The sequence below is a fragment of the Stegostoma tigrinum genome, chromosome 4 (assembly GCF_030684315.1).
Source record: "Stegostoma tigrinum isolate sSteTig4 chromosome 4, sSteTig4.hap1, whole genome shotgun sequence".
NCBI lineage: Eukaryota > Metazoa > Chordata > Chondrichthyes > Orectolobiformes > Stegostomatidae > Stegostoma > Stegostoma tigrinum.
The window spans coordinates 45,069,992-45,085,824 of record NC_081357.1 but is presented as its reverse complement, the minus strand read 5'-3'; the positions used below and the strand labels follow the sequence as shown (position 1 = coordinate 45,085,824).

Genomic DNA, 15,833 nt, shown 5'->3' with positions numbered 1-15,833 from the left:
TTGGTTCCGGAACTTGATCCCTCTATTAATAAAAGCTAAAACACTATATGCCTTCTTAACAGCCCCGTCAACTTGGGTGGCAACTTTCAAGGATCTGTGTACATAGACACCGAGATCTCTCTGCTCATCTACACTACCAAGAATCTTACCATTAGCCCTGTACTTTGCATTCCGGTTACTCCTACCAAAGTGCATCATCTCACACTTGTCCGCATTAAACTCCATTTGCCACCTCTCAGCCCAGCTCTGCAGCTTATCTATGTCTCTCTGTAACCTACAACATCCTTCGTCACTATCCACAACTCCACCAACCTTCGTGTCGTCTGCAAATTTACTAACCCATCCTTCCACGCCCTCATCCAGGTTGTTTATAAAAATCTACTAACCCATCCGTCCACGCCCTCATCCAGGTTGTTTATAAAAATGATGAACAGCGGTGGACCCAACACCGACCCTTGCGGTACACCACTAGTAACTGGACTCCAGGATTAACATTTCCCATCAACCACCACCCTCTGTCTTCTTTCAGCAAGCCAATTTCTGATCCAAACTGCTATATCTCCCACAATCCCATTCCTCCGCATTTTGTACAATAGCCTCCTGTGGGGAACCTTATCGAAAGCCTTGCTGAAATCCATATACACCACATCAACCGGTTTACTCTCATCTACCTGTTTGGTCACCTTCTCAAATAACTTAATAAGGTTTGTGAGGCACGACCTACCCTTTACAAAACCGTGCTGACTATCCCTAATCAAATTATTCTGTTCTAGATGATTATAAATCCTATCTCTTATAACCTTTTCCAACACTTTACCAACAACTGAAGTACGGCTCACTGGTCTATAATTCCCAGGGTTGTCTCTACTCCCCTTTTTGAACAGGGGAACCACATTTGCTATCCTCCAGTCATCTGGCACTATTCCTGTAGACAATGACGAGTTAAAGATCAATGCCAAAGGCTCGGCAATCTCCTCCCTGGCTTCCCAGAGGACCCTAGGATAAATCCCATCTGGCCCAGGGGACTTATCTATTTTCACACTCTCCATAATCTAAATTGTTCTCTTCCACAATATCCTTTTGTCGCCATCCTATTAATAACTTGTCCTATTTCCCAGCTTTCAAAACTACCAATGTTAGATCATTCAATGCAAAAGAGACAAAAGGAAAGTCTGAGATAGGGTGGAAGACAAATTGTTTGAAAAACAGGAGAGTTAGTCTTGCAATTCTGTCTGGAAGTTTGCTTTTTTCTCTTTTCCAGCAAAACCTGCTCAAAACAGTGCATTTCCAACCCCTATCAATTCTGTTGAAAGATCTTCACCTCGAAACATTAACTCTGTTCCAGTCTCCACATATGCTGTCATATCTGCTGAATACTATCAGCATTTTCTGAGGTCCTGCTTTAAAGCTTTGTGGGCAAGAAGATTTTCTGCTGCATTTTTCAGTACATTTTCCCTTCCTTTCTACCACTACAGATCCTGTGAAACAACTGATCAAAATGATCCTGCTTGGATGTGTTCTGCCGGTCTTTGTTTTCATTTTTTTGTTCACGTTGTTGGGCTGTTTCATGTACAAATATGTGTACAGCAGTGAGCAGAAGCAACCTGTAAATCTGGTAAGCAGTTTCTACCAGCTTATTACAATAAACTATGATTAAAATGTGTTTATTCCACTATATACAAGAAGCCTATTGTGCAGAAAACGTGCATTTGAAAGAATATATCATACATTATCTATTAAGTGATTGTTCTATTGTGTAGATGTGGTTCAGAAAAGTAATTGAGTCTTTCCTCATGCTAACAACACTAGAAAATAATGTGCAAATTGTTGCTAGATATTTTAAGTGTTCTTTCTTATTACAACAAATACATTATCTATGTGGACTTTAGCAAGGCTTTTAATAAGGTCTTTCATGTCAGACTGATTAAGAAAGTCCTTGGGATCCAAAGTAAAGGGATACATTACACCTAAAATTGCAGGAAGGACAAGGTGATGGTAAAATGATTTTTTTCTGTGATTGAAAATCTAACTGATTGAGGTGCACTTTAATAAATTGGACTTAGGTGTGAGGAGATGTGACCAAGAAGTTCATGGATGGCGTGAAAATTGATATGTGGTAAACAGTAAGAATGATAGGCATAAACTGCAGGAGGATTTCAAGAGACTGGTCAGCTGGGCAGAGCAATGGCAAATGGAAATTGACAATAAAAAATGTGAGTAAGTGCTCTGGGGAGGGCTGACAAGGCAAGGGATTGAATGGTAGGACCCCGAAAATACTGAAGATCAGAGAGAACTTGATATGCATATGCACAGATCCTTGTAGGACAAGTAGGTAAAGGTGTAATGTGCTTAAGAGGGCAGAAGGGATCCTTGCCTTTCTTAGCCTAGTCTTAGAATGCAAGAGCAAGGAGGTTATATTGGAATTGTATAAAATGAAGTTAGGCATAATTGAAGGACTGTCTGCAGTTTTGAGAAGTACGTGATTGCACTAGTGAGGATGCAAAGGAGATTTATGATGATACTGCCTGGGCTGGAGATATGAGGAAAGATTGGATAAGATAGGGTTGTTTGTCTTAGAGTCAGAAAAGTTGAGATGTGATTTGAAAGATGGGTATGTGATTATGAGAGGAATAGATAAAGTGGAGAGAAGACTTTTTTTTAATTAGCAGAAGAATAATAAATAGGGACATAGATTTAAAACAAAAGGTAGAAGGTTATGTGAATAGTGGGAGAGAATTACTTTCCTCTAGTGTGTGGTTGAAGTCTGGATCTCAGAACCTGAACAAGGTGGCTAAGTCACAAACTCTTGTAATATTTAAGTAATAGTTAGAGAAGCACTTGCTTTGCCACCATGACTATGTGTCATGAAATGGAAAATGGGATTAACATTGTGAGATCTTTGCCCAACTGACAATGGATACAATGAGCTGAATGACCTCCTTCTGTACTGTAAAAATCAATAAATGTATTAAAGAGTAAAGTTCATGATTATAGATATCCTCAGTTAATATACACAATCAAAGGCGGGTAGGCTATGAACAGGCATTGCAGTAAGAAAATGGACAAAAAGTGCACATGAGATAATAACAGAAATCAATGTGAACTGAGAACTTTTAAAGACACTTCAATTTCAAGTTAAAAGTGTTAGGCTTTGGTTATGAGTTGCAGCGTGAGGAGCCAAGGCTATAGTAGAAGCTCCAGAATGTTGGCTTCTCCAATTAGAAGATTTTGAGGTTGATTAATTTCCTGAATAAAATCCAAAGGAGATTTCTGTTATACACAGAGCCTTGAGAAAGGGAAAACCTTGCTATGGCCCAACCAGTGTACAACATGTATAATTTCTGTATTGCCTCTCGGATTGACCATCCTGCTCTGCAATCAAGAAAAATTAAATAGAAGAGAGGGTGCTAACAGAGGATGTATATATCAGTGCATGTTTTTAAATATTCACATGTAGCAGCTATTTTAGTTTATTTTCAAATGTCAAGCAGTCCTTCTATAAATAGAGTGAAATTGTCAGACTTAGGCAAGTTCAGAACAGGTAGTTAGTGCCCAAGTAATTTAGCTCATTTTACTCAAACCACACACTGATTGGAAAGCAGTGCTCATAAACTAGAAGGAGGTAAGGACTCAACTGTCTCTTCATATTAATATGCATCTAGTGTGTGGTTGAAGTCTGGATCTCATAACCTGAACAAGGTGGCTAAGTCACAAACTCTTGTAATATTTAAGTAATAGTTAGAGAAGCACTTGCATTGCCACCGTGACTATGTGCCATGAAATGGAAAATGAGATTAATATTGTGAGATCTTTGCCCAACTGACAATGGATACAATGAGCTGAATGACCTCCTTCTGTACTGTAAAAATCATAAAACATAGAAAATAGGAGCAGGAGTAGGCCATTTGGCCCTTCAGACATGCTCCATCATTCAATATAATCATAGCTGATCGTTCAACTCAATACCCTGTTCCTGCTTTCTACCCATACTCTTTGATCTCTTTAGCCCTAACAACTATATCTAACTCTTTCTTGAAAACCTCCAGTGATTTGGCCTCAACCACTTTCTGTGGCAGAGAATTCCACAGACTTACAACTCTCTAAGCGAAGATATTTCTCCTCATATCCTTCCTTACTCCCAGTTGTGATCCCTGGTTCTGAACTCCCCAGACATTGGAAACATCCTTACAGCATTTACGCTGTCTTGGGTAACTAATGGGTTAACAAGTTGAAGAGGATATTCATGTGCCCCAAAGGTTACCTGTCATGCTAATTTTCTGTCATTCCTTCTTTTGTTAAAAGCTCTCACACTTTGCTATGTTGCAGTTCCATAGGCAATACCTCTTGTTTTTTTTTCATCTGGCCATTATTCTGTAGTGAGAACCAACAAAGTTGAGCACAAACCTTGACCCAAAATCCATAGGTTACAGAGGCCACTATATTGATAAACAATGGGAATCCTAGTTATTCCTTCCTATTCCTAAGGCAGAGCGGAATTGTAGCACCCCAATCACCACATTAAGCTAGCTCCTTGCAAGGATAGCACAAATGTCTTTTCTTGTCCTTATGGCTCAGTTGCTCTGTCACTGTACAATCCGAGAAATGTAATGAAATTGGATTGAGCAGTTTAGCCCCCTGAAATTTTAAGAATGATAATTTTATTAAAATCTTATTCAATGCACTGTACCATTCAAAACAAAACTTTAAGTATCAATTCAGATTATTTTACCAATTCATTGTAAAAGCTCAAGAGCTTCCTCCTCAAGCCGAAGGCTCCAATTAGAAAGTTCAAATGCAAATTTCCTGCAGTCGGCCATTCAATATCCAAATGTACGAAAAACAATGTGCAGTAGGTGTCCGATTTTCTGATCTCAGATACCATTGAGTGAATCTTGTACAGGCTGGTGAAGAAGACAAAAACCTAGGCTATAGCTGTGAATTTTTCAATCTGGAAGAACTTTGAAATAACTTTCCAGCAGATATTCTAAACACCACAGTAATGATAGTACTATCCTATACCATCAAAAGGGAACAAATATTTTGAAAAACATATAAAATATTTTCATGCAGAATGTGCCTCTTTAACACTGGTTGTTAATGTTAATACCAATGTAATTGGGATCATATGCTAAATTTTACCTGCTTGAAGCCATTTCATGCTCCAACTTTATCCCTCCTTTCTTTCAGCTACTACAGTATCGGCCATCAAAGGCATTCATATTTATCCCACCTGAGCCTTTGAAAGTTAATGTTATGGTTTTGGAAAACACAGGTAAAAAAGCATTGTCAAATGGTTGTGTAGATGCTGACGATGGTAATGCTCTTTTAACCTCCCTAGTCAGCAGCAAGTCTGCCAATGAATGGAAAGGTCTACCATTGTCAATAAGCAGCAGCGAAGTTGTATACAAGTCTCAGAATATGGAAAAGCCAACAACAAAAGAGTGTGCAAGTAGCAGCAAGAATGTTGTGCAAGCATCCTATGAACCCCAACAAGATAATCATGGAGTTCAATCCCATCCCTCAAGTGGAACGAAGACACCAAGTGATGTTCAGTATGGAATCATTGTAATGGACAATATGATTCAGCCTCAGCGGCAACGAAACATCCATCTTCCAAGTGAAAAGTCTACAGAACTTCTAAAAATTGGGTACAAATCCCAACTCCCAACACAGCCGCTGAACAGAAATGCTACACAACACAGTGTTGCTTATAGCTTTGTTGAAACAGATACTACGCATGGCCCATATTGTAAGCAATTTTTCAACAGTCTAAATGGGGAGTTTGATGAACAACGACAGACTATCTACACACACTGTCCAGACGCAAGTGGCATGAACACACAAACTATAGTGAATGATACCAACTGCACCAGAGTTGGGCTATATGAACCGCAAAGTGAAATGCTTTACCTGCCAATGATGCATCAGGAACTAGAACAGTGTAATTATAAGTCACAATTTCTACCACAGCTACTAACTGGAAAGACCATACTGGGTGATGATGACCATTGTTCTGGTATAATGCTTAATAACTTCTACTTACTGCATGATGAACAATGTGATGAAGGTGAGGAGCCAGATGCAACAATATTGCATTGGGACATCAATACTGGAAGATTACCAGATTCAGAGAACAATAGTTTTCTGACACAAGCTGCAGGGCCAGAGACCAATCTCCTCTCTTCACTGTATACCAAAAATCTTTCAGATGAGTCAATAATGGCTGAAGAAGATAACTGCATATCACAGTTCCAAAAACACTGGAGACTGCATGTACAAACATAGCAAACAATAATCCTTTATCACTGGAAACATATGCCATGTGTATCTTCTTTAAGATGTACAACCTGGGTGGTTCCATTTCTGCACTTTTTTGTGCTCTCTCACATCAGGCCATGTAGCTGTTCAGGCTGAGAAATTAGACAGGTAGCCTGTGCTTTGGCATCTTCCTAAGCCTCCCAATAGGTGAATATGTGGATGCATCCTAGTCGACATCAAAACTCAACAAGTTGGAGGATCAACTGACAACACTGTTACCTGAGTCCTCCCTCAAATTGCCCCTGAAAACCTATTATTTCACCAGTTATCTGTCCGAATATCTTCTTTGTGGTTTTGCATAGAATTTTTGTTTTTAATAATGCTCTGGTGAAGTGATTTCAGAACTTTTACTATGTTAAAGCTGCTGTATAAATATAAGCTGACAACAGACATGCAACATAAACAGTCAAAACATGATCACCATTATTTTGCAGAGATTATTAGAACTATTTTTCATAAACTCCTTAACTTTATGAGTTAATTTGCATATTTTAAAATTAATTTAGAAACATTTTTCCCTAATGTTTCCAAAGTAGCTTTAGCCCAGATGCAATGAAAATTTAGGTATCCATTACCCCTTGTCTTGCTGTCATTGTCTGAAATAGCAGCTTCAGCAGTGGAGTGACTGGGTGTCACCAGCAAATTTGAAGTAACTGCAGCACCTACCTCCATGTATGTATGTGCACACATAATCCAATGCAAAGGACCATAATTGGCAATACCAGGTTAACCCTAAGTCTGAGTTCTGTAGCTGGCCTATGTACATGGCAAAACCATGCAGTTCACTGGAATCAGAAAATTACCAAGCAGAAAGTCAGCCAAAACAGCCTATTTTGTGTTCAATTAGTATTAATGTGACATAAAGAATTGAATAAGCAAGAAAAATTAATTCAGTGAGACATATGAAATAGCATGCTGGCAAATATGATTTGATCTATTGCCCATTCACCTCTGGACTTAAATTCCAATGCAAAACTGAATTTCTGAATTTATTGAGTGTAATGTTTAGAATCATGTCGTTCAAAGTCATTGGTGCACAACTCCCCAGTATGAAATGGTCAGTAACTTGATTACTTTACTTGGAAAATCCGTACGTTGATTACAAATCTAGTTGCCATTCTAAAATTGTAAGACTATTGGGTGTTGTATATCTTTCTGTCCTTTACCTGCTGGTCACTGATCAGTGCTGAGTGTGGGAGTGATTGATAAAAGTGAAAAAATATTCAACACAATGAATACCAAAATTCAAGCCGAAGTAATTTCGATTATATATTGCTTGTAACATCTCAGCATGTCTCAAGGCACTTTACTACCAATGAAATACTTTTGAATGTATGGTAACATAGGAAATGTGACAGTTAATTTGTGCACAGCAAGTTCCCGCAACAAATGTGATAATAACCAGATTTTTTTTATTGTTTGGGTGTGTCATAGTCTTACACCATTGACTTACTCTGTAACTGGGCTAAACTGTTCCCTATACTCCAAACAGGCATTAAAGGTTGATGTGAACTCCTCTTTCTAACTCAAAAGGTAAACATCAATTCAGGCCAAAAAGTGAGGACGTAATATGATCTTTACGGGAGAACTAGCAATATGGCAAAGGGTGATGTTCAGAAGAGAACAAAAGTAAAAGTTGCTGGTAAAACTCAGCAGGTCTGGCTGCAGCTATGGAGAGAAAGCAGAGTTAACATTTTGAGTCCAGTGACCCTTCTTCAGAGCTGATAGTAGCTAGAAAAAGGAGTCACTTATGCTGATGATGGTGGGTGGGAAGGGAGGGGTGAATGTAGAAGTGAACAGAGAGAGAGAGAGAGACAGAAAGACAGTTAGGCGCACAAAAGGATGGCTGAAAGTAAGCCAGGAAAAAAGAAAAGCTGATAATGGGGGCAAAGAATAGGTGAGAATGGGTTGGCTGTGCTGAAAGCAGCCATGTTATGACAGGGACTATGGTGTGAATGTCGGTAAAGGACGTGGAAGAAGGTGTAGAAGGTTGAGAAGACAGCCTGACATCCAGTGCTCAGAAGTATGGCTGTCCACATAACATTTAATTCTTAAGGAAGCTACTTTCTCCTCTGCCCTCTGGGAGTTCTATCTGCATGTGGTGCGTACGTCTATGTGCCACTGCAGCTGCTATCACCAACCAGCAAATTGTCATCCATGGGATACAGGATGGGGCAGGGTTGGGGGAGATTCAAGGTGCTGACTTTGTGGCAGGCAATTACTCTTACCTGCTGTCCTTTTGGCAGAAACAACTCCTTAAGAATGATCCTTCTTGCTTGTAAATAAGAAAAAAAACATTTTGTATGTTTTCATGCTTTGCAATGCATTGACTGAAATGTCAGCTTAGGTTCAGACATCTGGTTGCAGCAAAGCAATGCACTGCCAAAAAAAGAACTTAGAACTGTGAAAAAATATTGATTATAAGCAGATTGTTTAATGGAGATTTTATAGTTTATAATTCAGGTTTTTAAACTCAATTGTGTTGTATTTCTCTGGTATGTTCTTGTATTAAACTATATTGTATACCTGGTTTCTGTTTCATTTTAAGAGTCAGTGTGCAGGCCAACTTGAAATTACTTGATCATTCTCACATAAAAAATGATCTCTGAATTTACTGAAGGCGAAGAGGGTACAGAGATAGAAACAGGAAATATTGTGTTTTAGAGATTTTGGTCCCCAATATCAGATATCTAAACTTAATGTTTCAAAAAACTATTTTAGCAATAGAAGCATATAGTTCCCTTGTTCTTCAAGTAAAGCCTGTCTTTCTTGTTTGTGTGTTAGTACTCAATAAACCTCTTCTTTTACTTTGAGGTGATGTGTTGTCTTTCATTCAGAACTTTTAGGAGGGACTGAAAACTATGATTCGTTTTAAGGAAAATCCAGGAATACACAAACCTGTCTATTTTATCGTTTTCAGATTATCCTATCCTGCCTATCCCAGTGTATCACTTGCTCCCTGCACCCAGTTCATGTCACCGTGCTCGTGCATGATCATTTCTGCTCTGCCATGTCGAAATTGAAGCACCATCAAGCCATTAAAACACAATTCCAGTTGAAACTTAATGGTTAAATTCATCCTGTGCTGATATTAAGCCCCAATCTCAGGAGACTGAGCAAAGTATGGGCTTTCATACTAGCTGACAGTCACCCTTTTGATTCCCAGAAGGCCTGAGTTTCCAACAGACAATTAAATGAGACAGGATTCCTGATACTTAGGAACTTTTCTGAATGTCTCTCATCTTCAATTCACATCCAATGCAAGCATTTACAAATACAAGCAACATACAGCAGATGCTGGAGGTCTGAAGTAAGAACAGAAGGTTCTGAAGAAACTCAGCAGCTCCGGCAACATCTCTGGAGAAGGAAGCAGTTCCAAAGAAGAGTTGTTGGACACAAAACATTAGCTTTGTTTCTCCATCCATAAATGCTGCCAGACCTACTGAGATTTTTTAGCACCTTCTATTTTTATACCAATATTCACAAATTTGGGTAAGGTTTGTTAGCTTCCTCTTAAATAGTTTGTTGCTATTTTGATTGTTTTCCAGTATCCATTTTTGGTCATTTTTACATTAAACATTTTGTAGTATGTTTTCTCGCTGGTTCTGCCTTTGTAAGCCTCTCAAGCCAATACCTTGAGTCTGCTACTAACAAATTTTCAATAGCACTTCCCTCTCTCCCCTCTTTTTGTTGGTTAGGGGAGGAGGGAGAAAAGGAAACAATATAATGAATCAGCATTTAGAGTTTAAATACTCCTTGATACCAGGCCCACGATAATCCACACTTCAGTGTAAGTGACTGCTTCCAGGCTCCTAAAGTGTGCGCCTGCGATACCTCTCCCTCTCATGGCCCTCTGCTGGAGAGAAAGAGAGCATCATTACAGCACATCACTTTGTCTGGAGATCTTCACTAAAAATTCATAGGCAAAGTCTCTCATATCTGCCCTGGATTTGGCTATTACCATTAAATTACTTTAATTTCTCTGCCCCAAGACCCCTCGGATTTGGTTAACAACTCATAATCTTCCACATGATTGGTCCTTCCAGTAAGAACTGTCACTCTATGAGTCAGGTTGACTTAGTGGATGCAAACTCCTTCAGACCAAGATCACTCCAGTCTGGGTGGAATTCTTACAATCCCCAAAGTGGCTGGTGTAATCTGACCTTGGTCTGAGTCAGGCAGACCCATATTAACCCTTCTCCTGACTGCTGTGAAACCTCTTCAGTCTTATTCCCTTTTTATAGTGATTTATATCAATCATACCAAACATTTCCCTGATGTTCTTGCAGTTCAGGATGTCTGAGAGCTATTTCTCCTTTTCTATGGAAGAATCAGTCTAGACAAAATAGTGGTTCAAAACATCTCCCCTGTCATTTGGAGATAACATGGCAATAGCACCTAGTCCCCAGATGAACAAACATTTGAATTATCCATTTTCCTCCCCAACGGGAACTTCATTGTAACATTGGCCAGATCCCAACACTATTATGTCAGGTGTCCAATGCTTTGGTTGCTTCGGGTAATGGCATTACCCTGTGCCATTGTTCCATGGAGCAGTCACATGATGTTGAATTCTAAATATGGAAACACTGTCCTTTGCTTAATGCTTGAGTTTAATCCCTTACTGGGTAGCGTGCCCCTGTGTGCTGTGCTGAACATTGGCTGCGATGCATTTTTTGCTTCAACAGTTTGATGCTAATTTTTCATTATTAAGTGCAGACATGGTTACGTGACGTGCTGTCTGAAAAAAATATGCTGTTGGCGTTATGGTCACCATGAAATAAACGCATCATTCCGAGTTCAATCCATGTCACAACAAGATACATCTATTAGATAAAGCAGCCTGCTAGCTAAGTTGTCCAACTTCCCTTTGCATACATCCATACTATTTATCTTACCACTTCCTGAGGTAGCACATTTAAAATTCTCATCTGGATTCTCTATTGGATTTCGCAGCAGCTATCTTATATTGTTGGTTTCAAGCTATGCTCACCACATATGAGGAAACATGTTTTCTGTATCCATTCTTTTAAAATTCATAACTTCAAACACCTCTATTATGTCAAGCTACAATCCTTTTTTCAAGAGAAAAGCGACACAACTTGTCAATTCTTTGTATATGTATGTACTTTATTTTGTAGAGAAGGCCATTGATGACACAACTAGAGGACGTTGCCCTGAGGACCTCCTGTGACAGTGATCTGAAGATGTGATGATTGGTCTCCGACAACCTAACCAACTTACTGTATGCTAGCTATGACTCCACACAGTGAAGAGATTTTCCCCTGATACCTCAAGCCAGGACAGGAAGGCATATTAAGGACCAATAGTCTTAGCCTAGGGATCAACAGGGGGACCCTGAATTCAGGTTGGGGTGGGGCCCACGTTGCAGGACTCTTGTCAGGGGTTAGGGCCAGAGTGATAGGGGTGGGATTTGGGGTTAGGACAAGGGCCAGAGGCCCAGGATAGGAGGAGTATTGGGGTTGATGATTTCTGTCATAGGTTCTAACTATTAAGAGGTAATCTTCCAAATAAATGCAGGATGTTCTTCACATAACCAGTCATCAACATTTAGGACTGGATTTCCAGAAAATGCTGTGGGAGAAACCTCTGGAAGTATATAAGAAACAATTAGATGTGATAGTAAAGGAACAGTAGAGTCATCCGAGATGCTTTAATTATTTGAGTTTTATGGCTTACCTCATCTACAAAGCATGTACAGATATTAATTCAGCTACAAGACACATACTCTCCTGTGGTTGGTCTCCTAAATCCGATCACAATATCAACACAACCATAAAACTTATGATAACTTCCACATCCTCACTAAATTCATTGGTTCTGTTCCACTTTTCCTACTGCAGTTTTGCTGCCTTACATTAATGTGATTCAGCTTTTTTGTTGTGGTAGAGTGAGGGTTGCTGCGATGGAGTCATAGAGATGTACAGCATGGAAACAGACCCTTCAGTTCAACATGTCCATGCTGATCAGATAACCTCAATAAATCTAGTCCCATTTGCCAGCGTTTGGCCTATAATGCCAGTAAACCCCTCCTATTCACATACCATTCAGATGCCTTTTAAATGTTGTAATTATATCAGCCTCCAGCTCATTCCTTACATGGACCGCCCTCTGTGTGAAAAAGTTGCCCCTTGGGTCCTTTTAAATCTTTCCCCTCTACCTTAAACCTATGTCCTCTAGTTTTTAACTACCCCATCCTGGAGAAAAGATCATGTCTATTTACCCTACCCATGCCATTCATGATTTTATAAAACTCTATAAGGGCACTCCTCAGTCTCCAACACTCCAGGGAAAATAGCCCCAGCCTATTCAGCCTCTCCCTATAACTGAAACCCTACAACCCTGGAAACATCCTTGTAAATCTTTTCTGGACTCTTTCAAGTTTCATAACATCCTTCCTGTAGCAGGGAGATCAGAAAATTGTATGCAATATTCCAAAAGTGGCCTGACCAATAACTTGTATACAACATAAACTCTCTACTCCTATACTCAATGCACTGGCCAATAAAGGCAAGCAAATCAAACACCATCTTCACTATCCTATCTAACTGCAACTCCACTCTCAAGGAACTGTGTACCTGCGCTCCAAGGTCCCTTGTTCAGTAATACTCTCCAGACCTTAACATTAAGTTGTATAAGTCCTGCCCTGATCTGCCTTTCCAAAATGCAGCACCTCACATTTATCTAAATTAAACTCCATCTGCCACTCCTCATCCCATTGGTCCAACTGTTGTAACCTGAGGTAACCTTCTTTGCCATCTACCATATCTCAATTTTGGTGTCATTTGGAAACTTACTAACCGTACCTCCTATGTTCACATCCAAATCATTTATATAAATGACACAAAGCAGAGCACCGAGCACTGATCCTTGTGGCACACCACTGGTCACAGGCCTCTAGTCTGAAAAGCAACCCTCCACCACCACCCTCTGTCTTCTACCTTTGAGCCAGTTCTGTATGCAAATGGCTAGTTCTCCCTGCATTCCATGTGATCTAACGTTGCTAATCAGTCTACCATGAGGAACCATGTTGAAAACCTTACTGAAGCCCATATAGATCACGTCCACTGCTCTGCCCTCATCAATCCTCTTTGTACTTCTTCAAAAATCTCAGTCAAGTTAGTGAGACATGATTTCCCATGCACAAACCCATGTTGATGACCCCTAATCAGCCCTTACCTTTTCAAATAAATATAAATTCTGTCTCTCAGGATTCCCTCCAACAAATTGCCTGCCATTGATGTCAAGCACACCGGACTATAGGCTTTCCTTACCACTTTTCTTAAATAGTGGCACATGGTGGTAACCAGTAAACTAGCAAACCTGAACTCCAACCAATGTTCTGAGGATACAGGTTCAAGTCTGACCATGGCAGCAGGTGGTGACATCTGAATTCAATAAAATCTGGAATAAATGACATAATGGTAATTATGTAACCCTTGTGTAAAACCCATCTCATTTATTAATGTCCATCAGGGAAGGAAATCTGCCATCATTATGTGGTCTAGCCTATATGTGACTCCAGATGTACAGCAACGTGGTTTAATCTTAATCCTCCTGACACTAAATGCCAGCTTTACCCCTATTCCATGACAGTATAAAAATATCATGTTTTCCACCATAAATACGCTATGTTTTTGTCTGACATTTTTGTTAACTTGTTGTTAATTGTTGTCAGAAGAAACTGTGTGGATCTTTGAATTTTAGTTACCTCCCTGAAGACTATATTTCTTTAGCCCTAGCTGATAATGGCACTTGCCTGTACCTTTCATTAGATCAATCTTAGAAAGGCCAACCCTGTCAATGCTGGCTTCTAACCATGAAATAGGTAATGAATCTGTCCTCATGACCACATTTATGTTTCCATAATCCATACAGAATCTAGTTGATCCATCTGCTTTTGGAACCAACACTACCAGCTGCTTTGAATTGGTTAAATCGCACAGATCTCCTGCATGTATTGATCTTGGTTTTCGATTGAATTATTGCTAAATGCCTCAGCCAATACGAATATTCTTTTTAAGTCAGTACTGACTCTTCTGCATCCACACCATGGCTAATTAATGTCAGGTGTATCTCTACCAATTAATTATACTCTTTAAGTAGTCTTACAGGATCTTCCAATTGTTTTTTTTAAATATGAGAACACATTGTCTAATTACCTCAGTATTTCTGTGTTGGCTAATTGAACTGTAGGAGATTCACTTTCAGAACTCTGTCTCTTTCTCTCTCTCTCCTTCCACTTCACTCTTATTGTCTCTTTCAACTTCCACTACTTTTACAACCTGACACACTTGTTCCTCCTTATCCTCTTCCGATTCTCCTTCCTATATCAGGAGTATTTATTATTAACCCTCCCAACTACTTTGTATTTGCCACTGAATTTCACTTTCAAAGGTTCACTCTGTAAAGGCAACATGCCAGTGTTTCATCTCCGACTTGATATATTCTAGTTGTTGAATAATTATCTGCCCATTCTTTCTTTGCTTTCTTGTGAAATTTCCAAATGCTCTTGTGCGACATGACATGCTTGTGTAATCTTTCTAGAAACATGGATGTGCAAACCAATGGGGATTCATAATTTTGGCACAAGAACATCTTCTTAATCAATTTTCAATGAATCTTTAATCTTGTGACCATAAATCACATGAAATAAACTAACCCAATAGATTCATTTGGGGAATTTCAAGCAACAAATAGCAAGAAATCTAATCATTAGTCTCCACCCTGTGGATATTCATAAGAGTATATCTTAATTAATGTTTTGAGAAACTGAAGGTATTTCTCCAAAAGTCTCTGTGTCTGTTCATGATAAGTAGTTGACTTTAATTTTTTCATACTTAAACTGCTAATGATTTCCTGGAAAACTTTAGTCATAAAATTAGAACTCTAATACAATTGTATCGCAATTTGTAATCCATAAAGAGGAAAAAGCTGAGTTAGCTTTTCTACTAATATCACATCTGTATTAGTCCTTAAATGAATATCTTCTTGGTATAGTGTTACCATATCCATGATTGTAAGCATATCCTTATGACCCATTTTCATTTTCAGTAATATTCCTACAAAATCTACTAACCCTCAACTGAATGGTTCTTCAAAAACTGGTATGTGTATCAAAAGTGCTGGTTTAACCACATGTCGAGGTTTTCCATCTACTTCACATTGGTGAAATGTTTTACAGAACTCCACTGCATCTTTATGATACCTTGGCCATCATAAAATGCGTGTTCAATCAATGCTTGTGATTTTCATTTTCCTACATGCTCTGCCATAGGAATTTCATGTACCAATCTCAATACCTTCTTACGATGATTGGGCGGTACCACTATTTGGTGAACAGCTATCCATTCTTCATCCACACATCTGGAGAATGTCTTCATTTCCCCATCAGAATGTTTCTAATATAATAATACTCCAGAAACCCCTCAGCCTCAGCTTCATTGTGAACTGTGTGTGTGCTGAATGGCTCAGTTCTGGACTTGCTTCCTGAG

The 15,833-nt window shown here is 39.2% G+C and overlaps 1 protein-coding gene across 1 annotated transcript in view; it reads left to right on the top strand.

Annotated features, from left to right (window-relative positions):
- Positions 1 to 8,075, top strand: part of LOC125452770 (interleukin-20 receptor subunit alpha-like) — a 41,752-nt gene extending 33,677 nt beyond the window's left edge. Inside the window, exons 6-7 of the mRNA XM_059645734.1 lie at positions 1,476 to 1,615; positions 5,188 to 8,075. Coding sequence (XP_059501717.1) covers positions 1,476 to 1,615; positions 5,188 to 6,285 — 1,238 coding nt within the window. The 3' untranslated portion in view covers positions 6,286 to 8,075. The remainder of the gene's footprint in view (positions 1 to 1,475; positions 1,616 to 5,187) is intronic.
- The last annotated feature ends 7,758 nt before the right edge of the window (positions 8,076 to 15,833 follow it).